General features: G+C 39.2%; 3 protein-coding genes across 5 annotated transcripts; all 3 read right to left on the minus strand.

Annotated features, from left to right (window-relative positions):
- Window positions 1-119: 119 nt before the first annotated feature.
- Window positions 120-6,555, minus strand: scg5 (secretogranin V). Its single transcript, XM_067572392.1, has 6 exons — window positions 5,599-6,555; window positions 4,990-5,215; window positions 4,142-4,291; window positions 3,845-3,957; window positions 2,073-2,126; window positions 120-1,814 (listed from the first exon to the last, which is right to left on the minus strand). Exons 2-6 carry the CDS (start codon window positions 5,213-5,215, stop codon window positions 1,686-1,688), a joined length of 672 nt encoding a protein of 223 aa, XP_067428493.1. The 5' UTR covers window positions 5,599-6,555; the 3' UTR covers window positions 120-1,685.
- Window positions 6,556-6,649: 94 nt separating this feature from the next.
- On the minus strand, window positions 6,650-10,403 carry LOC137169307 (rho GTPase-activating protein 11A-like). 3 transcript variants are annotated; one of them, XM_067572390.1, is made up of 8 exons: window positions 10,148-10,403; window positions 9,975-10,071; window positions 9,528-9,784; window positions 8,187-8,365; window positions 7,986-8,087; window positions 7,710-7,883; window positions 7,529-7,616; window positions 6,650-6,913 (listed from the first exon to the last, which is right to left on the minus strand). In XM_067572390.1, exons 1-8 carry the CDS (start codon window positions 10,321-10,323, stop codon window positions 6,793-6,795), a joined length of 1,194 nt encoding a protein of 397 aa, XP_067428491.1. In that variant the 5' UTR covers window positions 10,324-10,403; the 3' UTR covers window positions 6,650-6,792. The 3 variants fall into 3 exon arrangements, with proteins under 3 accessions (XP_067428491.1, XP_067428490.1, XP_067428492.1); XM_067572389.1 differs by having other exon boundaries at window positions 7,529-7,619; window positions 10,148-10,402; XM_067572391.1 differs by having other exon boundaries at window positions 7,529-7,619; window positions 8,187-8,338; window positions 10,148-10,401.
- Window positions 10,404-11,719: 1,316 nt separating this feature from the next.
- On the minus strand, window positions 11,720-16,692 carry actc1a (actin alpha cardiac muscle 1a). The gene is made up of 8 exons (XM_067571850.1): window positions 16,534-16,692; window positions 14,380-14,533; window positions 14,131-14,259; window positions 13,816-14,011; window positions 13,567-13,728; window positions 13,055-13,246; window positions 12,125-12,306; window positions 11,720-12,008 (listed from the first exon to the last, which is right to left on the minus strand). Exons 2-8 carry the CDS (start codon window positions 14,506-14,508, stop codon window positions 11,865-11,867), a joined length of 1,134 nt encoding a protein of 377 aa, XP_067427951.1. The 5' UTR covers window positions 14,509-14,533; window positions 16,534-16,692; the 3' UTR covers window positions 11,720-11,864.
- Window positions 16,693-21,829: the final 5,137 nt, after the last annotated feature.

The raw sequence follows: 21,829 nt of genomic DNA on the forward strand, positions 1-21,829 counted from the left end.
GGTTTTCTAAACTGTCTTCAGTTTCAGAGCTTCTGAAGAACACGCCCCCAAACCCTCATCCTCACTTTATCTGTCTGAAAGGGGAAAAAATCTGAAAGGGGGGGAAAAAAACTCCAAACTTTTTCTCAATGCAGATAAATCGTTTATTTGACTTTACAGAACAAAAACACAAACATTTTGGCAAGATCAAGTGACTCAAAACAGATTCAGTGCTGCCTGTAGAGATTCATATTACTGCGGTATGGTGACGTATATAAATACTAGTCAGAATAAGCTCCAAGTGTCATGTGAAGTAGTTCTGGTAACTTTTTTTTTCATAGAAGTCATTTCTTCTACATAACAAAGCAAACCTACAACTGTTTAACTACTAAGGATATGATTTGTATTGAATTCTTGCTTCAAGACACAGAGGTGATTAACTGGTCATATCAAGACATACAAAAATTAAACCTCATACTGTGAGAACCTCAATTTCTGTACAGCGATTAATAAGTAAATTTTCTGATTCAACATTCCCTCAAAATCAATAAAGCTCTATAAAACGTCTTATGATACAGTCGATAATACTGTACACTGCCAGGCAAATTTTTAACACCTCATATTTTAGCTTTTTGGATTCAATGGTGGAATCTCAGGGTTTCTGGTCATTCATGCCTTAAAATTAAGACTAAAAGAGAAAAGATAAGGGAACTAAGAATGTTTGTGACTTTTTATTTGACTGGAAATGGATCTTTATTTCCCTAATCAGACACCTGTAGCAGATATTTGTCTTAGAATTGAAGCTATTCTACAGTATGTTTTTAACCTACAGTAGGATCACTTTTTACATGACTTTTGACTTTTTTAGGGTATTTTATCTCTTATTTCTACTCTGACATTTGCCTCCCATTATGGATGCTGAGTGCAAACACCAAAGATCCCATTCTTTAACATAATGATCCAAACTCAAGGTCCACTTATAACACAAACTGAACACCACACCAAAACCAGGAGTCAGTAGACAGCCGGAGAAAGATTAAGGAGGCTGTTCACATCTGACAACAAAGGCCATCCTTGAATGGAAACAGGGACCTGAGCCCATCTCCATGACAACTAACCAGACAGCATTCACTGATGAGATGCAATTAAAAGCTCTGGAGAAACCAACCAACCAACCAACCAACCAGACCTTGGTTTAAGATTTTGTCAAACTATTTAAAAGGTCAATGATTGACCAACATTTTCATATTTATTTACCTGTTATGATAATTTGCAAACTCTCAGATCATATTGTTGCTGTCCTGTCAGAACCACGTATCTCCAAAACATTAACTTCCTGTTTTCAGCTTTGTGGCGATGCATATTTCAGATAATCTACTGAGTTTTTTTAACTGTTTGTTTAGTTTAAGATGTAGGAAAATTTTATATTAGGGGTCTATCTGAAAAAATTAAAATCACCAAAGTTGGAGATACATGGTTTTCACTGAATGGTATACTATGAAGGTATATGACTATATGTTGCAAATATAATAATATTAATATGTTTTAGATTCAATAAAACCTTTCTCTATTGTCTTCTTACATTTTCTTATTCATCAGTGAGATTCCATCGCTTGAGATGTAAACAAAAATGATGAAATATATGGTGTTAAAAACTTTTTCCAGTGTACTTTAATATTACAGTGAGCAGTTTCAGGTGCAGGAGTTTAGGTTGTGGATTTGGTGGCAGCAGAGATGGTTGGCGCCTCTTCTTCCTCTTCCTCAGAGAAGTGAGGGACAGATTTCTTGGCAACCACATTGTCCAGCTTCTGGCCCATTAAGTACGGGTTGATGCTCTGCAGACAGACAAAAACATATTAGAATATTAGTAATGTACCTCAAAACTTAACATCTGACCAAATCTCAAAATGACAATATCAGAACAAACAAGTAAAGTTTCATTAAAGCTTGTTCAGAATATGAATTTATATCCAAAGCAGTGAGTTTAAGAGTAAATCGGTTCCTTCAGGGGTGAATCTCAGTGCTGGCGATGTGGTTTCTCTGAAATAATCCTACAAAAGAAAAAACAAGAACACAACCAAGAAACACTATACCCTTTTTCTCCTTTTTGGTCCTCCCTTCAGTTTTTGGTACAAAAGCTCCTTGTTCTGAAAGAAAAATTAGAAGGAAAAAAAACAGTTTTCAGACATAAAATCATGTATCTGTTGTTTTACAGCCTCTTTGTTCATAAATTACTGTCAAAAAATTGTCTGAATGCATTTTCAGGGAATAAAAACATTCGCAAACGAAGACTGATGGATGAATCCTTACAAATTACAAACAAGTTTGATCTTTCAAATGGCAAAAATCTTGTCTTCATTTAAGTTTTAAGCAGTCGCCAGCATGAGTAGACAACGAGAAACCACAGCTATGACTACTGCTGCTGAGTTTCCTGTCTCCAACAACCAGAGAGGGTGAGAGATTTGCTCTTTTTCAGATGTCAGGCGATAAAATTAAAATAAATTATTGCCATATCATAATAGTACTACTAATATTAATGCAACCTTTTTTGTCTGACACCCTGCAGCCCTGTCAGATGAGCGCAAAATCTTTATCAACACCACCCTGTCATATGCCTACTGTGTTTATTTAAAACAAATAATGGTATAAAAGTGGAAATTGTCACAGTATCTTGCTATAATAAGACGTCATGATCATGCAGTTGATGATGTTTAGGCTTGGTCTCTTTTTTCCAGTAGGTTTGGTTTAATATTTGTACTACTACAGACATTTTCAGCCATTTATTCAGCACTATTAGATCTCTATTGTGACTTACTAACTAGTTTTTAAGCAATCTCAAACACAGGATGTGGTGTTCGGGTGTTACAGCTGATTCAGGTTGATGGGAGATGCAATAGCCGGTAGTTTACTGGAAGATCAGCATCACACAAATTTGTCATCTTATTAATGAGTTTATTTTCCTCCTACACACAAATATATATTTTCTACCAGATAATAATTTCCATTTAAAAGACAGTGATCCACAATCTTTGCACATACCCGCTGGTAACTGCAGAAGTTGGGAATCAAATGTTGAAACGATTGACTTGATAATAAATTGATTGTTTAAAACAATAGTTTGACATTCTGGTGGTTAATACTCTCATTTGCCTTGTTGCTGAGCGTTAGATGAGAAGATCGATACCACTCTCATGTCTGTACGGTAAATATGAAGCTACATCCAGGAGCTGATTAGTTTAGCAAAAAGACTGGAAACAGGGGGAAGCAGCTAGCCTGTCTCTGTGGTAACAAAATCCACCTTCCAACCCTCTAAAGTTCACTAATGAACTTGTTATATCTCATTTGTTTAATCTGTAAAAAATAATACTAAGTACAAAAACCACATGTTGTTTGACAGGGGATTATATGTCGGACTATTTCTTGGCCAGAAGGAGCAACCTCCTGGAGTAATGTTGTCACCCTGAGGTTGCCAGGCAACCAGCGGAGACCTCTAGACAGGAACAGGCTTATTGTTTCCCTTGTTCATATAACTCTCATTAAGAAAATGAATAAGCGTATTTCCCAATATTGAACTATTCCTTTAAATTGTCTATCAGACAAACATTTGTTGGTTCCAGCCGCTCAAATGTGAGGATTTGCTGCTTTTCTGTGTTTTATATGATTGTAAATTGAATGTCTTTAGGTTTTAGAGTTTTGGTTGGACAAAAAAAAGACAATCTGAAGATGTGACCTTGGGCTCTGGGAATTTGCAATTGCTTTTAAACATTTTCTGACATTTTACAATCTAAATAAGGATCACTTGAACATTCAAGTGGTTAATCTGTAATAATACTAATCATTTGTTGCAGTCCTACTCTGTACTCACCCACTTCGCCAGCGCAGGGTAATCATGCTCCGGGTCAAACAGGTGCTGGTGTTTTTGGAACTCTCTGCTGAACTCGGCTGTGTCCGGAGCGTTTTCCAAACACCGGTCTGCTGCTGCAAATGTGACAAGGAACAGACAGAGAAGACTGAGGATGCAATTTATCAGACAGGCTCTAAATTCTGGTTAATCAAAAAGTGGTTAATGTATTCATTTGTGTTACTATGTTTTGTCTCTCACTAATTCTGTGACAGCATTAAAAGCAACATTTTCTGTGATTCTAGTGAATTTTAAAAGTACCTGTTTTTCCTTGGGGACAGGGGTTTGGGGGGTCTGGGTAGCCGTGGTCATCACTGAAGTCTTTGGGAACATTATCACCAGTCAGCTCAGCCACAATGTTTGGGATGTTTCCATAAGGACCGAGGTGCTGCAGCCCCTCATGAGCACCACCTTGTGGGAAAAAATAAGCACTTCAGTTATCATGAAAACAACAGAAACAGCAACACCAGCTTGACAAATACTACATGTCACAAAAGCCTTTTATCTTGCAAATTTAAAGTTTTTTCAGCTGTAAATGAAACCTCAACTAAAGCAAACTTACAGTGTTCTTCATATTGAGATAACCCTTAATTATTCTGATGATATTACTTGAAATAAACATTTGAATGGGTCTGAATAAATTAATTTAATACAACTGAGGTAATCTACAGTATGGAGGGCTAGAAAATATTGGGAGCAATGTCCTGAAATGTAACTGAACAAGGGCCACATTTATGAAGTTTAACACAGCATTATGGTAATATATTGTGAAAATGAAAATAAACAAATGGAACACAGCTCTGTGCCCAGAAGCATCGCATATGAGCATTATAGAATTAAAATTAGAAGAAAAAAGGGGAAACTAGAACAAAAAAGAAAGAAAATAAATAAGGATTTAAGACTGAGTAGAATTTTGAGTATGAGGGTCAAGTGTAGAGAATATTGTAACAAATAGATATAGATTTGATTCCTCACGTACTTCACAAACGCTGCCATCCTCCACATCTTTCACCTTAACTCACCTGATTCCTCAATGCTCCTAATCCTCCTCCTCACAATAACATTACAGACCCTCTACAGCCCACCTTGTATAAAATCACCCAACATACCCTGTATGCTCTGAGGCCCGACAATGTTTGTGGCCTGGTGTGCGGGGTACTCCACCCTGGGCCGAGCGATGCCCAGCTGCTCCATGACACCGTGCAGGAGCCTCTGGATGTCGGCCTCAGACACCTGGTCTGCCGTGCGGGGGCTGCGGGCTGAAGCCCTGCTGAGCTGCAGGCACAGCAGGAGGCCGAGCAACGATAACCGCACCGCCGCGCACATTTCTGTCATCTAAACACACAACAGACTTCACTGTAGAAAATGTACAAACACAGCTGTTTTTTTTTCTATCTAATGGGCTAATTAGATGATGACGGATGGAGTGAGTAACAACATTACGTCACCTAGAATTATAGTTAATAGAAACCTAAAGAAAGTGTATCCAAAGAAATATGAAAGATGTGTAAATTGGATAAAACCTTGGTGCGCCATCTGTAAACAGAGGGTCGATGTGAGGAGCCTATAAATAGCCTACATGATGTCTATGAAACAGAAAAAGACCTTAATGTATGTTATAAACTGTATTTTATTACATTGATACGATAATAAGTGTAATTTATTACCTGAAAATATCACAAATTGTCAGAATAAGGGTTGTGATGTGTTTTTCTTACCGTGTCTCTGATGGAGGGACCTGCCTACTAAGCGATACCTGCCAAGATAGCCACAATTACAATATCCATTTCCTGTCTCCAAAATAAAAATCTTGCTTTACCAACACGACGATAATAAAAAATAAAAAACGCAATGTTTCCACCTAATACAAATCCTGGTATAAGTGAACTTAGCATTTATTCAGATATTCATGTTTTTATGGCGTTGTGCATTAACTGGATTATCTTCAGGACTTTTTCTACGACTTTATTCTGAAGGAAAACACCCGATTTCCGGTATCATCATTGCAACCTTTATTCAACCATTATGCAACTTCGCAGAAAGATGCAGTCCGCCTCCCTTCACGGTTCAGACGCAGTTGCTAGGAAACCAAAAATCCTCTCGTCTCATTGGCTGTTGCATTGTGCCAATTATGAGCTCACCACGCGAAGCGTGGAGAGAAATGAGAAGAACCATCATCACCACTAACAGACATATTTGGTCTTTCTTCAAAAACGCCCATTTTCTCTGTAATCCGCATCATACATCTTATATCATTATATATATTATTCTGCTGTTGGTTGCAATATTAAATGAGTACAAATCAGAATACAAACTAGATATTTTGTCCTTTCTATCCAACTTCAGTTTTATTATCATATTCCTATATTTAGGTTCTTAATTTATATATTTTTCCCCCTTTAATACTGCCTCTATAAAGCTCAGAGGTTTCAATGATGTAGGCCAGAAAATAGGACCACAGAGAGTTGTTACCTCTCTAATGATGATATATGTATATGCTGGCCTTTATTTAATGTCTATCATTAGCCTATTAATTCTCCATTATTGGCGTTGTGCTTATTTCTGAGTCTGTACTCTTAGTTTATTGTTGCTGACTTGTTAAATGTCTCTTGTGGATTGATTATTATTATTATCATCATCATCATCATCATCATCATCATCATTATTATCATTATTATCATTATTATCTATTTCTGGCATTTTGACTTTGGATCCTTGCTTTGCATTAAAGATGTGAGTGAGAAAAAGTGAGGAAAAAAAGTTTAAACATTTTGATAAAAACAGTGAAATACATAAATTTATTAAAATGTAGACTGTTAAAATATTACTAAGTGCTCTGATCTAGGACAATGTACCAAAACTGATCTATCAGCACTGATCACGTCGGGCAATCAACATGACTACTTAATACTTTAGAGAGAAGAGCGTCTCCTCCAAGGTGTGAGCTGCAGTTTCCCCATAGCGGTGAGTACAGGAGAGCCATCTGCATCGTGTCCTCTGGTGAACCTAGAGAAATTAGCCAAACGCAGATCTCTGCCAACAAAACAGACAGAAAACTGTAAACATCAGATTATGTGAATTAGAATAGTGATGTTGTGATGTTTTTAATATGAAGCCACTGAGATAGTCAACACAAAGGCACAATTTCAGAATTCCTTAATGCTTAAAAACCAATATTTGTTGATTAATTCAAAAAAAACAGAACATGTTGTGCATAATGTGATGCTACCTGGGTTATCACTCACAGCTGTGGTATTTAATATTGTGATCTTTAGCGTGATACCTTTGACTAAAAAGTGACAATATTTCAAAATTCCATGAAGCATTGGCCAATTTTACATTTTGTAATTTACATTCTCAAGTTTTAACTCTGATTCCTTGTAAATCTTGTGAAATTGCCATTTTTCACAGCAGATATTTTGACTTGTCATAGTAGGAAAAGCACAGGAATAACATTAACAATGGCTCTGCTCTATTCTAGTGTCTCATCAGCTCATGACAGACAGTCAGCATGCAACACACCAGGACCCTGGACTGAAGCAGCAAAATGGAATTGAGGCATCATTACTTTTATTATTTACACATTTGCTTTTCCCACTGCGACATAATATGTCTTCTGTGTAAAAAATTCTAATTAACATAATTTACCTTTTTAATCTCTCATGTGGTGTCTTGCATCCCTCTTTGCCAGGAGGACTGGAGCCATCCAAGGCAGCTGCTGCAGGTCTGAAACCGTCTTCTATAAACAATTTATTATAAAATCACATTTCATACAAAAACAAACATTCCCTTCCACTGCTGTGTGTTTCTATCTTCATCTTGTATATACCTGCACAAGGCATGCAGGTCCTAAATAGCAGTAGATTGGGGAAGGTCTCCAGACCAACACTTCTCCTGAGGGTTGGTTTTTCTGTTGATGTGGACCCCTGGCTCTGCTCAGAGACTGGTGGTCTGACCTTTGACCTCCCTTGAATCCATGGTACGGTCTTCACGGACCGCATCACTATATGTATTTGAGAAAATACAATTACAGAGCTCACAGGAGGCTTTCAGGGGAGAAACAAAGATAATAATACGGTTTGTGTTGTTTATCTACATGTTTTACCTCTAAAACTGTGTCTCTTTCTCTGTCCTTTCTTTGTGTCTTTCGGAAGATGGAAGTTCGTCAGAAATTCCATACTATCCATGACAGCCTTAGGAATCACACCTAATAAATATAGTTGAGATCATAACATTGCAGATGTCCAAAACATAAAAATACCATTAATTACAGAACAGTGTCAACACCGACTGATTGGTTTGTTACCAAATAAATGTGGATTCTCAATGAAGCTGCGCAGGACGAGAACTCTGAGTTCGAGACGTCTTTCAGACATCTCTGCCTTGTTGGGAGGCGGTAAAAGACATGGAACAAAGACTGTAGCGAGGTTGGAGCTGGTCATCAAGTTTTCAGTGCATCTGAGCAACACATGAAATGGTAAAAGTCTGTAGAACATCCAGTAATTTTTAGTAATAAAAAAGGGAAAAGGAAATAATTTTAAGCCAAACATGCTAGCTGCTAATTAGAAATAAATAGCATCACGGGCCTGCAAAGCTTAAAACTCCCACTCAAATCAATTGTTGACATCAGTAAATCTTTTCATGATCATGGCTTTGAAGCCATGATCATGAAAAGATTTTAAAAGTCACTGCCGAATGCTTTTCTTCTTTATCAATCAAGGACCAATGAATCATTATTTGTCAATACCTCTCAGACAGAGATGAAGAGGCCACTTTTTGAAATGTGCTCCAGTGATCCAACAGGCAAAAAATGTATATCATTCATATGATGATATTATATGATATGATATTCATATAATTCATATAACATATCAATGACATCTTTTTTACTAGTTAGATAACCTAAAAGTACAATTTGGATGAGTGCTGATTGTACTCATGATTCACCTTTTTGTCTAAAAAATAGCAATAATGTGATAATTTCTGAAACAGTTCAGTGATGCACTACCACTACATACAAAAATAATGATAGATCCAGACTTTTTGTGGAGTTTTTCCTTCTAATTGAAAGGTCTAAGGACAGTGTTGTGCTATGTTGTACAGATTATAGAACCATCTCAGTGAAACATGTGAATATGAATAATACTACTACTACTGAATAAAACTGATTTTACAGTACTTTTAAACTGGGTTACTAAAAGATCATTAGACACTGCGAGGAAAGCGATACAGAACTGTCAGTCTGAATTATGGGTGATATGAAGTAGTTCAGCTACTTAAAATCCAGTTTTTTCTGACATTAAGTAGTTAAAGTTTTCACTTTGCTGGTAATATATAACAACAGGGCAAAGCTACTGTACATCACTGACAGGTTTGGTCACATGTTGGCACAGCAGAGATAGCAGTTAGTGATAAAACAATAATTATTTCTTAAAATTCAAAACTTCAGATTCTGTTTCAGGCATTAAGCTGTAAATTTAGCTTTGTTCCATTTGTGGTGAAGTTGACTTCCTGTTTGCCTGGTTGTGATTTGCTCTCATCTATTCCAGTGCACTGATAAAAGTAGACTACAGATACCCAGTCTGAAATTTGTATGGACTGGAGTACTTTCTCTTAATATTCCCATATCATTAGTATTGTCTCAAACCTTTTGGAAACTTTGGAGAGAAAGTCAAACAGGTAATGCAGACAGGAGGAGTTTCTGGCAGGTAGCAAACAGGACAGCAGCTGGAGGGCAGAAGTCCTGTCCTGTGGGGCGGGCAGCGCCTGGGCCTTGAGAAGAGCTGCATGGAGCTCAGAGGGGAACAAAGGCTCAGGCAGCTCCCTGCAAAACTGTTTGATGAGAGTGGCCACGTCATTAGGGAGGGCTGTGGGTAGACAGCCTTCTCCGCAATTCAGCTTGGCCTGAAACCAGATACAGGAAAGATGATTTATGTCTGGCAAGAATAAACTGTCACATCAGTAATAACATGTTGCATCACAGAAATTTGTTCATATTATCTCATTGAGATAAAGTTTGAGCGCAAACCACTAGATGGTGCTGCTGCTCAAGTAGAGATTATATTTATACAATTTAAAAAGGTCAAAATCCTACCCTGAGGGTCTTAATGCGAGGAAGAGAGCCTGGTTTCCTGAACAGGCCCACAGTCCCAGCACGCTCCAGAAGAAATGAGCAAGCATCCACCAAAAAGCTGAGACACAAAACATGTTCAAAACTGTTGTCTGAGGTAATCTCATAAACATCCTAATCCTGCTGTTCACACTCACCAGGGTACCAGACCAAACTCAGGAATGTAGCGTCTTGCTAAATTTTCCAGAGGAACACCAAAGATCTTTGTGCCACTGATGAACAGTCTCTCCTTTTTCTTCTCAAATGTCTTCACAGTTATCCCATGAATGTTTTGAAGGTGAAACCGAATTACATTCCTATCTGTAATCGTCATGATTTAAATATCACTAAAACTATGACTGTGACACCATAATCTCTGCTGCTCGCTCGGTAAACTAGTGAATCAAGGAGGCGGGCTTTATTATGCTCATCTATATCACCTGTGGCACAGGTGGCAAAGTGCTGCATTCAGGTCACGCAGAGAAGGTGGTGGAAATGAGCTTTTAACTAGGAAATTACTTTCACCACAGATTTCATTTCTCAGATTTGCTGAATGTACTGGGAATGATATGGTAAAGGACAAAATATGTAACTCCACCATAGTAAACTGTGAGACTTTTGTGAAAAAGATGATTGTGTCCACACTAATCTGGCTGAATCTGAAAACGCATCATTTTCTCTCTGTTGTGTATGTATGATTTAATTAGAGTGGGAGGGTTCCTGGTTCATTTCCACCTACTTGCAAGGTGCATGGAGAAGGAAACACAGTTTTAAAGGGTAAAAACTCCAGCAACACTTGTAGTTTTCATTAGGAACAACTATTTTTTGTGACATCAACTTGTTCTTAATACTTTAAGAGTTTTTATCCTTTAATTATAATCTAATCTCAGCACCTGATTTTATGATATTTTCATCTAAACAGGTTAATAAATAAAGGATTTTTTTCACACATGGTATTAAGAAAAAAAAACTTCATATAAGGAATAGCTTGACACTTTTGGAAGCACAGTTGCAAAGAGTTTGAAGAGAAGAGAGAATATCAATACCACTGTCATATGTATCTATTAATATGAGGCTGGATGATAGCTCAGCTTAGTATAAAGACTGGAAACAAGGGGAAACAGCTAGCTTTGCTCTGTCCAAGGTGTAAAGAAAAAAAAAAATCTGCCTTCCAGTGCCACTAAAGATCACAAATTAACATGCTATATCTTGTTTTTTTAATCTGTGCTAAAACTGAAGTGTAAAAATGACAAGTTGGACTTTGTCTTGGAGCAGTAACATCCTTGAGCCTCTGCTGGCTGCCTGACAGCCTTCAATGACGACAAGACTCCAGTAGCTGCGTCCTTGAGTTAAAAAAAACTTCAGTTTTTGTATGAATTAAACAAACAAGACAAAATGTGTTTATTTGTCAGCTTTAGATGTGCTATTAGATGGATTTTTGACCTATGGACTGCATGTTTAGTGCACAATTATCAATCTTTTCATCTAACCCTGCAAAAAATTGAATGAACGCACTACTCAAGTGTCAAACTTTAAAGTAACTTGTGTTCTGCTGACAACTCCATTTGTGTTGAAAGTGTATTCTTAATCATTAACAGTTTGGGTCAGAATTCAAATTGGATGTTGAAACAATGTAAAGAATCAGGAGTCAACAGGCCTGTAGACATCTTAAAGTATGTTCATGGAAAAGCTTGTTACCTGTATATTGAGTCAGACTCCAGCACTTAAGATTACTGTTAAAAGCAACTATTTTTATTACAACAGTACATGTATATACAGCAAAGGGCACAGTAGAAATACAGATGGAAGGAAAGCTGGTGCAGTTGGTATGGGGTTGGGCTGTTTCGTTTTGTCTTTTTGGTGCTGCTTGGAGATTTAGAAGCACTTCCTGTGGACGATGGAGGGGCCTGCCTCATCGTACTCCTGCTTGCTGATCCACATCTGCTGGAAGGTGGACAGAGAGGCCAGGATGGAGCCGCCGATCCAGACGGAGTATTTCCTCTCAGGGGGAGCAATGATCTAGATAGGAGAAAAGAGCAGAGGTAGAGGTTGGTAGGAGAACCAGGAGCAACATATTGAGATTTTGGGCACTTCTTGCCAATTTAACCAGTCAGTGCTGCACTACAGGGGCTCACCTTGATCTTCATGGTGCTGGGGGCCAGGGCGGTGATCTCCTTCTGCATACGGTCAGCAATACCAGGGTACATGGTGGTACCACCGGACAGCACATTGTTGGCGTACAGGTCCTTACGGATGTCAATGTCGCACTTCATGATGCTGTTGTATGCGGTCTCATGGATGCCGGCAGACTCCATACCTGAGCAGGTGAGATGAGAAAAGGTGAATGTGGGCTACAGAAGAGGTCAAAACTCCGGCAAAACTTGCAGTATAACGAACGCCTTTTTGGCTTTTCTGTCATCATCAGGGTCACAATACAACATATTACAAAAACATTGAGTGTGTATATGGCTGGCGGTAAATGTGTGCGAACAGGATGGAAATATTTACAAGAATGGATGGGCTTTCTTGGAAAAATAGAATCAAATAAAAACAAAAAATATAAAATAAGTAGAGTATGTGATTTTTTTAACCACTTATACTTTTCATCAAGTCAACTTTTATTTCTATAACCCAAAATATCGCAAATCACAAATTAATCTCAGGGGGCTTTACAGTCTGTACAGCAATACATCTTCTATCTTTCAATTCTAACTAGTAGTGGAAAAAATCTAATAGGGAAAAAAACATTTAACTGGGAAAAAATGGAAGAAAGCTCAGGAAGAGCCACAGAGGAGGGATCCCTCTCCCAGTTGTGTGTAAACAATAGACCAACAAGCAAAATTAATTAACATTTTTCAGTCGAATTGTTTTTATTGTCTCATAAAATGTTTTGTGTACTAACAAGGCTGTTACCTCCTTTTGGCCACTAGGTGGAGTAAACTCATGAGTTGCAACAAATCTATTCAGTTGTATACATGTAACATAATCACTTATGAATATGACTTGCATAATGTGAGGCGCTCAGGGGGAGTCAGTAACTCTAGATGCTGGGTGTCATGACTCACCGATGAAGGAAGGCTGGAACAGGGTCTCAGGGCAGCGGAAACGCTCGTTGCCGATGGTGATGACCTGACCGTCGGGCAGCTCGTAGCTCTTCTCCAGGGAGGATGAGGAGGCGGCGGTGGCCATCTCGTTCTCAAAGTCCAGGGCGACGTAGCACAGCTTCTCCTTGATGTCACGCACGATCTCACGCTCAGCTGGAAGAAGGAAGGTTTCAGTGAATAAATGAGTCTGCAAATATGAACTGTGTGGCAGTGATGGAAGAAGTACATAGATCCTTAAGTAAAAGTAGCAATACCTCAATGAGAAAATACTCCATTACAAATAAAAGTCCTGCATTTAAATTATACTTAGGCTAAGTAAAAGTGCATAAATATTATGTTACTTTTACCAGCTAAGTATTTAAAGTAGAAAATCGTTAATTAAACAAGTGTAATAAGGTACATTATTAGTTCGGAAAGTAATTAAATTTTTGCTTCCAGTTAATTGTCGAGGTGTCCTGTTGGGGCCCTCTTACCAGTTGTGACGAAGGAATAGCCACGCTCAGTCAGGATCTTCATCAGATAGTCAGTCAGGTCGCGACCAGCCAGATCCAGACGCATGATGGCGTGGGGCAGAGCATAACCCTCATAGATGGGCACATTGTGGGTCACACCATCACCGGAGTCCAACACAATACCTGTCAAGAAAAAAAGAACAATTGTCAGATGATGGAACAAAATGAAAATGTTTATTGGACGAGTTTAAGTTCTTGGCGGAAACTCACCGGTGGTACGACCGGAGGCGTACAGGGACAGCACAGCCTGGATGGCCACGTACATGGCAGGGACGTTGAAGGTCTCAAACATGATCTGGGTCATCTTTTCCCTGTTGGCCTTGGGGTTGAGGGGGGCCTCAGTCAGCAGGGTGGGGTGCTCCTCAGGGGCCACACGGAGCTCATTGTAGAAGGTGTGGTGCCAGATCTGTAACAGCAAGACAGGGGATCAGGAACTTGTCAGTGGATGTAAAATAACTCAGAATCCAATCACAAACTAAAAGAAAAACCTATTGAGGTGTTTTTCTACATATCCCCACTTCTCACCTTCTCCATGTCGTCCCAGTTGGTGATGATGCCGTGCTCGATGGGGTACTTCAGAGTCAGGATACCCCTCTTGCTCTGAGCCTCATCTCCCACATAGCTGTCCTTCTGACCCATACCCACCATCACACCCTGAGAACAAAGCAAACACATCTCAGAATCTCAGGAACCAGACAGACACACAGACAGCCTGTGATATAACTACAAAGAAATGTATCTTTCAGAAATCTCTTGTCTTTTCAGTATTCTAACCTGGTGACGGGGGCGTCCAACAATGGATGGGAAGACAGCGCGGGGAGCGTCATCACCGGCAAACCCAGCCTTGACCAGGCCAGAGCCGTTGTCGCACACCAGGGCGGTGGTCTCGTCGTCGTCACACATGTTTGGTCTTTTCTGGGGTGGCCTTCTATATGAACAACGAGATGGAAACACAGGCAAAATCTTAGTTTGTGATAATTTGATACGCTGGACATCACCACACTCAGCATTGTAAGCTACTTTTAAGCTTTTAACAAGATTTCACTTTTATTGACCATGGTGGTTTGCAAAACACACAATCAGGAAATAAGACCTCTATCAAGTTTAAATGCCTAATACTTCCATCTAAAGTCTATGTGGAAGATCATTTCACATCATAAAACAAAGTAATGCAATGCTGAGAAGCAATGTAGCACTATGTTTAGTATGAAGACACTTCTGAGTGCTCTAATCTCCTTTCACTTGTCTCACAGCTGCCTGAAAAGCCAAAATGGGACATGGCTCAACCCCCCGCACACACTCACTGTTCTATTTTCAGCCTCGGGACCCTTGTCACCCCCTTCTGCCCCAACAACCCCTCCTCTGTATCTCATCGTTAAGCCCGAGCCAGTTAACAGCTGAGGCGGTGTGTCTTTTGACAAGTGGCAGTGGTTGGCCTGGGACTCTCCTCAGCTGTCGCCACATAGATGACTCCTCTGTTTGGAGCCAGACCATGTGCTGAGATCTTTCCAGGCTTTCTGGCCACAGCCTGCATCCCAAGTGCCAGCATCAGGCTTCCCCATGAAAATCAACATCTGTAAATTCATTTATTGCAATGTTCTTAGCCTCAGTGCTCTGCATGAAACTTTTAAAGCAATAGGACAGCATCAATGTGTCTCAACGAGCTGACAATGGTTTTACTATAGAAGATACCATTAAAATCAAAATGTTCACCTTCCGTTCACTCTATAATCGCATCTCTGAAGTTGTCCTACAAGGCTTATTCACATATATTGGGCCAATATAGTTAAATATTTATCAACTATGAAAAATATGCCAATAAATGGCATCCATTGCACAAGAAACTCATAATCAAGTTTGACTTGTGATACATTTTCTCCAGTTTTCACACTTATGTTGCTGGAAACTCACCTATGTATGAAGTGTTCTATCCATTTGTCAATATTTTGTCCCGTCAGGACTACGGATGCAAATTAGCTATTGAGTTAACCCTGGCACATTTACACTGATGTTGTTAAAACGTCAGTGTCAATTAATGCACATTGTCCCCTATGAATAAATACAGATAAATAAACTTCACTTTGTAGGCATATTTCATTCATTAATTTAATTCAACTAAGTTCAGTTCAACTTTATTGACAATATACTTGCATACAACTAAACATAGTCTTTTCATTCAAAAAGTTGTGCAAGTTATTTAAGAAGCCATTTGTGTCCTAAGTTTCCACCCTGCCATTAAATAACTTATTTAACCAAGAAAGCCCCAATGAGATTAAAAATCTCTTTGTCAACAGTGTCCTGGCCAAGATAGGCAGACTAGATCTAAATTAGTGTGGGTTTCAGTGCGAGTTTTCAGCCTCCAACAGTACAACAATGCTATTTCAGAGAGTTTTCATCTTTGCTATGGAAAATATTGTGTCACACATTGCTTTTGGTATAAAAGTGGTCAAATTTAATATGAACTAATCTAAAACTCAATCAGAATTCAAAAGCTCTTCTTCAGGCTGTATCTAAGCTGAGTTAGAGCTGTATGCCTGCAACTCCACAGCATCCTAAACCTCAGATCCTCTCCCAGTCTGCTTAGTGAAGGTCACTGTCTTGAATCTGGATGACTTGTCAATCAATTGCAACAATCTAAATTATTTCACACCACCAATTTTCCTGTGCTCTCTCTTTCTCTCTTCTCTTCCTCCTCTCTTATGCTCAGCCCTCATCCTTCTCCCACCAACAAATCATCTACTCTGGTCACAGAAACACAGAACTTTCCCCTGTCTAGTGACCACACTGTAAAATAACTCCATGTTGCAGCAGTTATATGTCCTACAGCAGCAGCAGCAGCAGCAGCAGTATCTACCCATCCTCCCCGTTCCCTTCAGTCCAAAAAGCAAAACAGCTGAAACACAGCAATGAGATTGCAAAGGGACTCACCAAGTTGTAACCACAAGACTGGAGTTTCCACTGGGACAAAGGGCGAGGGTGCAAGGGGGTCCTTAAATATGTCTCGGCGTCCTGAGGTTGAGGGCCAGTGGGCGGGCTCAGGAGTTCACACAAGCCCAAATAAGTGCTGCTGAGTAAAATGGTTCAGTAAAGTGGATCCTGTGTCAGGGACGCCACCAAACTGGAGAGGTGTTGCCTTGGAGATGGATGGCCAAGGAGAGAGTGGTGGGAAGTTTCATGAAGACTGTTGCCATTACAGATGGTTCAATGATAAAACACTGAAAAGTTGGGTTATATTTTACAAATATTCCCACTTTGATATTAATTTCAGTGTGACTGAGCTCTGTGATATCTTTAAATCACAATATTGACATTTGAGACGATATATCAATGGTTTGGATATATTTTTTGTGGATTTTGAGTTTTATCAACCAGTTTTTTAATATTACTTTAATGCATTTTAAATTTAATGCAACAGAAAGTTCAGGACACTTAGAGAACTTTTTAGCTGCAATACCATCAACTACAGTAGTTTGAAATCCTGTGTCATACATAGCAGCATCTTTCTGCCACTTGCACTTTCTGGTGCTGCCCTTCAGGATCCCTAAGGATGTGCTAATATGACTAAGCTCAAACTGGGCACTGGGGATATGGGTGATAGGAGGGGTGTGATTGTAATGTGAGATCTTGTCTGAGCAATCTGATTAAGGAGCCGTCGAGGGGGACCTGCCTGTCACAGTTTGCCGGTGTCATGGCATGTGGAGGGGGGCCAAAAACATGCCAGACAGCTGAGAGGCGATATTGTAAGAGGAGGGATGGGGGGGTGGGTAGATGGGAGGGAGCTAAGGCCAGGGACCAGACCTCCACCAGACGACAGATCCCTGGGATGGCCTGTGCAGGCTGCGATGAGGCTGGTTCTCAGCTCTGATTGGCTCCAGTCTCTCCTTTTAGGGAAATGGAGTCTAACAGGTGCCAGTGGCTGCCTGTAGCTACAGACTGCCGTTAGATCAGCCAGAGCTCAGGCTCCATATTCGTCATCTTGTCGGACCTGTGTCTCCATGCTGGGGCAGTATCAGGCCAGTGGGCTGGTCTGGGAGCGTAATAAGAATGTAAATACCCCCCACACCATCAACATTTTGAAATATTCCATTTGTAGCCATGTGTGAGGTACATTACAGCACACGCTACTAACCTACTTGTCTATTTCTATTCCTAGCTTTTATGTAACAGCATTTCCTTTATATCTTATATCTTGACTGTTTGATCATTTTGTTTAAGAAAGTTTCAGGTGACTTTCCTGGTGAGTTGCTAGAGTCTGCAAAGGATTTTGTGTCTTGTAAAGAGGGGCATGTAAAAATCAATTGACCCTATGATCTTAGTCACCCAGAAAAAGACAGACAACATATGAAACATTACACGATACGACAATATTGCAAAAAAGAGAGAACAATATACACACTAAAAATCAGTGGGTTCAAATTTTACCCAGTCTGGGTCAATATAGCACCTAGACAACATAGAGTTAACTTTATCCAGCAGTAATCTGTTATTTTGATCCAATCTTCAGCTAAAAACTGTCACAAATGTAATATTTCTTGTACAAAACGATGTGCACATGACATACAAACGATACACAAGTTATTAACAATCAATAACAAACTGCGATGTAAGTTTAAAAAGAGTAGAGCAGATTATAACAAGCTTTAGTTTGGGTAAATTACCCAACAGTAAAATAAAAAATAATACTAAAGCTGGGTTAAAAGAATCCCTTGTCTTGAGTGGCTTTCTGGGTAATATTAACCCCATACAGTGTTGGTGCTGTATTGACCCAAACTGGATAAAATTTTAACCCAGTAAGTGTGCATAGCTTCATAAACTGTAGTTTTAGGTAATTTAAGCTGAAGTCAACACAGGAATGGTGTATTAATTGCATACCGGACATGAAGCTTTGTGTATTTTCTGCAGTGATGAAGTCACCCAGATATCAGCCATACCAAAGAGAAAGATGAGGAAACCAGAGATGGATGTACTTCACATGGATTATGTCTGATCATATCACTCAATGTTGTTCTTCTGGCCACACAGAGGATTCTATATATACCTTTTTACAGCAGCAGCAGCAGCAGCGGCGGCAGGAAAGAGTCAGTCAACACAGTCCTGCAGGATTCCTTCTACCCTCTGATGGTCTGAAAAAACTGTTTCTACAGGTCATGAATTTCCAGTTGATCGCAAAAGAGCAATCTCATAAAATACATCATCATAAAAAACACGTATGTTCAAAAAAAAATAGAACATCTTGGTATCATTTACAGCTTGCTTGACTGATTTTTATACTGCTTGGTGACGCCTTGACTGCTGTTTCACATTTGATTTTCACATCAGTCACAGTCCAATGTTGATTTGAATTTACACCAAACCAAACAAATGCAAGATTGAAGTAATTGCTATAAGTGTTATAATAGTTTGCTTGGCACAGCTTCTCTCTTCAGTAAAGGGACAATTGCTTCACATTAGTGAGGAAAAAGCAGTGTCGCTCTGGCTGAAAATGGTTCTGTGTTTTGTCAACAGCTCCCTTCAAGTCAATGAAGCACCTTTTGGCAGAGCCCTCTCTTTATCACCAAGTCTTTATCAGGATAAAGCAGATTGCTCTTAAATGGGTCATGATTTTGAGGGATATTTGTCCTTATATGGGAATGTAGGAAGCACACGGTTTGTCTGTCTGGACAGCTGCCCCCCCCCATAACTCTCCTCCTCCTCCTCCTCCTCCTCCTCCTCCCACACATACACACACATGTACACACTTCAGCTGCTAGCAACAATTGCTCTTTAACAGTCAATCCTCCTTAGGCAGTGGTTTGTTTACCATTTACACCATGTGTTTTTACAGAAGCTCGTGTAATTTGTACCACGTTTTCTGCACATTTGGCACATCAAATCTATTGCTTATTGAATCTTTTGGTTAAAACTTAAGACATTTTTCTATTTTTTCTTTTTAATCCACCTCATAACCTTCTATCACATCATTACACTACCACAAAGATAAATGTCCAAATGACGCAACCTTCAGACTATGAGATACTACAGATTGAAGTGTGTTTGCTTTTTAACAAGTTCCAATTTCTTTCTCTAGTTCTTTGAAAACCTTTGACACCTGTTGTCTGACTGCTCTATATCATAACAGCAGATGATTAATTATAAACTGTCACTGCAGAGGAGTGAATTTCACAAACAGTCAGTGACAGTGAACAATCTTGTTGAGCAGCGTTGTCCTTGGCACTAACAGGCGTCATCGTAATTTGCCACATGCCTGCTGTGAACAGCTGATGGATCAGCAGCATTTGACAAACTGCATGCTGGTTGACATGTTAATCAGAACAATCACATCAGAAGCCATTTTGCATTTGTAAATAATTACACAACGAGGATGAGAGGAGATATGAGAAATGTGACAGCAGTTATGACTCTTTAATGTATTTTAAGTCAAAATGCTGTCATCACCCCATAATTTTCGTCTTCTCTGGTTTGTTTGGATGAACTACTGTATCTGCTTTCTATAGAACCATCACATATAAAATGAATGTGTGAATACATTTTGTGAACAACCTGTATGTTGTAAAATACATTTAAATTAGTTGATTAATCAATTGATTAATGGACAGAAGATTAATCAATGATCCACACATTTTACAAGTTATTTATTAAAGCAAAATTGGCAAATATAAATAAACATTTCATAGACTAAATGATACATTGAAAGAATAATTGAGAACTTAATCCATGATGAAAATAATCATGATTTGCAGCCTTTTCCCAAAAAGTGACCCATTTGTAAAATGTCCTGTTGAAACTGATGAAATTCCTTTATATGCCCTGTTTTGAAACCACCTCTCAGAATTCCATGATATTCCAGGAATTCCAGGAATATCATTGCCTTGATGAAACAAATCCTATAATAGTCAGCTAAATGGTCAACACTGATCAAAAAACAACTAGTTACCAAACATTCAGAGGTTTACTATACATGGCAAGAACCAACCAAACATCCTCTGAGCAGCTTTCCTCAGTATCTCTGTGCTTTGAATATATGACAGGGTGTGTTTTACTGAGTGCTGAGACCTGTGTAGAGCAGACACCATCAAGCACTGCCAGCAGTTTCTCAGATAATGTCAGCTCTATAAATATATGGGGTGCTTTGAAAGTTTCCATGTCAGTGCTCCATTGTCTTGCACCATGAGGGGTCTGTGGTTTTAAATTTGCAGTTCATACAGGAGAATTACAGCAGCATTACAGGAATACCATAGTGACACTGTATAAAATAAGCACAATAAGGGATATACAGATATTACACAGAGTACACAAATTTCATATTTTAACTCCTTATATCATCCTTAATTTAGTAGGTATATCAAGACTGTAAATTGACAATCTAACTGTCACCCTTGGAACAATCTTCAATTAATGCCAGCATGGCAAGATGGTAAAACAAGATGGTAAGCCCAACTTTTCAATCTTGGAGTTCACATTAGACTCAGTATAAAGAGAGCGGAGCAGGTGGACCCAAACGCAGGAGACTAGGCAGAGCAAAGCTGAAAAATAACTTCTTTATTCTACGTTGGTGCAGGCAAAGCAAAGTTGACAGAACAAACCAGAAAGAGAAGTATACAGAACAAGACTGAACAAAGAGAACAGAGGATCCAACAAAACCTAACTGAAAACCAGGATTTAAATATAAACTAAACTGATGAGGGGATGAGATGCAGGTGAAACAGGAGAAAAAGAAAGGAGCTGATTGGCTGGGAAGACACAGGGAGCAGGCCAGGGCGAACGAGGCTTGATGCAGAGCAGGTGTGGAGCACAGGAACACAAAAGGGAAACTCAGAGCAAACAAAAAATAAAAAAGACCCAGAAAACACAATATAACCATGCACAAACCGTCCCAGAACTCACATGAACACAACTTAAATAAGTGCACAAGTCACATCGAGCACACGCAGCAAAATAAACTCCAGCATACATTGCTGTTGACAAAAACATGAATAAATCAGTCTGTCAAGCAGAGTGGTTTGCATATTAAGGCTGTTATAACAACGTAAATTGGACTAAAAGACAACTGCAGCTCTGAATAACATAACTAGTGTTTCAATTCACTTTAGCACTTAGTTCCTACAAGTCAATATAGCGAGCAACAGTATCTCAAGTGGTCCTTAAATATAAACTGCAACCTCTTATCTGTCCTTCTTCCCGCTCAGTCCAGTATTAAACAGGCAGAAAAGTCTGAGGGCATCTG

This window comes from Thunnus thynnus, chromosome 18, assembly GCF_963924715.1.
Source record: "Thunnus thynnus chromosome 18, fThuThy2.1, whole genome shotgun sequence".
NCBI classification, from domain to species: domain Eukaryota; kingdom Metazoa; phylum Chordata; class Actinopteri; order Scombriformes; family Scombridae; genus Thunnus; species Thunnus thynnus.

Excerpts from the sequence above, each read along its gene's own strand:
- actc1a (XM_067571850.1), bottom strand. The coding sequence starts at position 14,508 with ATGTGTGACGACGACGAGACCACCGCCCTGGTGTGCGACAACGGCTCT. Across the intron at positions 13,247-13,566 it reads CTATTCCTTCGTCACAACTG|CTGAGCGTGAGATCGTGCGT; the intron begins GTAAGAGGGCCC and ends TCCTTCTTCCAG. Across the intron at positions 12,009-12,124 it reads CCAGCACCATGAAGATCAAG|ATCATTGCTCCCCCTGAGAG; the intron begins GTGAGCCCCTGT and ends TCTCCTATCTAG.
- scg5 (XM_067572392.1), bottom strand. The coding sequence starts at position 5,215 with ATGACAGAAATGTGCGCGGCGGTGCGGTTATCGTTGCTCGGCCTCCTG. Across the intron at positions 2,127-3,844 it reads ACCCTGCGCTGGCGAAGTGG|AACAAGGAGCTTTTGTACCA; the intron begins GTGAGTACAGAG and ends TTTTTCTTTCAG. Across the intron at positions 1,815-2,072 it reads GACCAAAAAGGAGAAAAAGG|AGCATCAACCCGTACTTAAT; the intron begins GTATAGTGTTTC and ends GTCTGTCTGCAG.
- LOC137169307 (XM_067572389.1), bottom strand. The coding sequence starts at position 10,323 with ATGACGATTACAGATAGGAATGTAATTCGGTTTCACCTTCAAAACATT. Across the intron at positions 9,785-9,974 it reads CTCGCATTAAGACCCTCAGG|GCCAAGCTGAATTGCGGAGA; the intron begins GTAGGATTTTGA and ends ATCTGGTTTCAG. Across the intron at positions 8,088-8,186 it reads TGAGAATCCACATTTATTTG|GTGTGATTCCTAAGGCTGTC; the intron begins GTAACAAACCAA and ends TATATTTATTAG.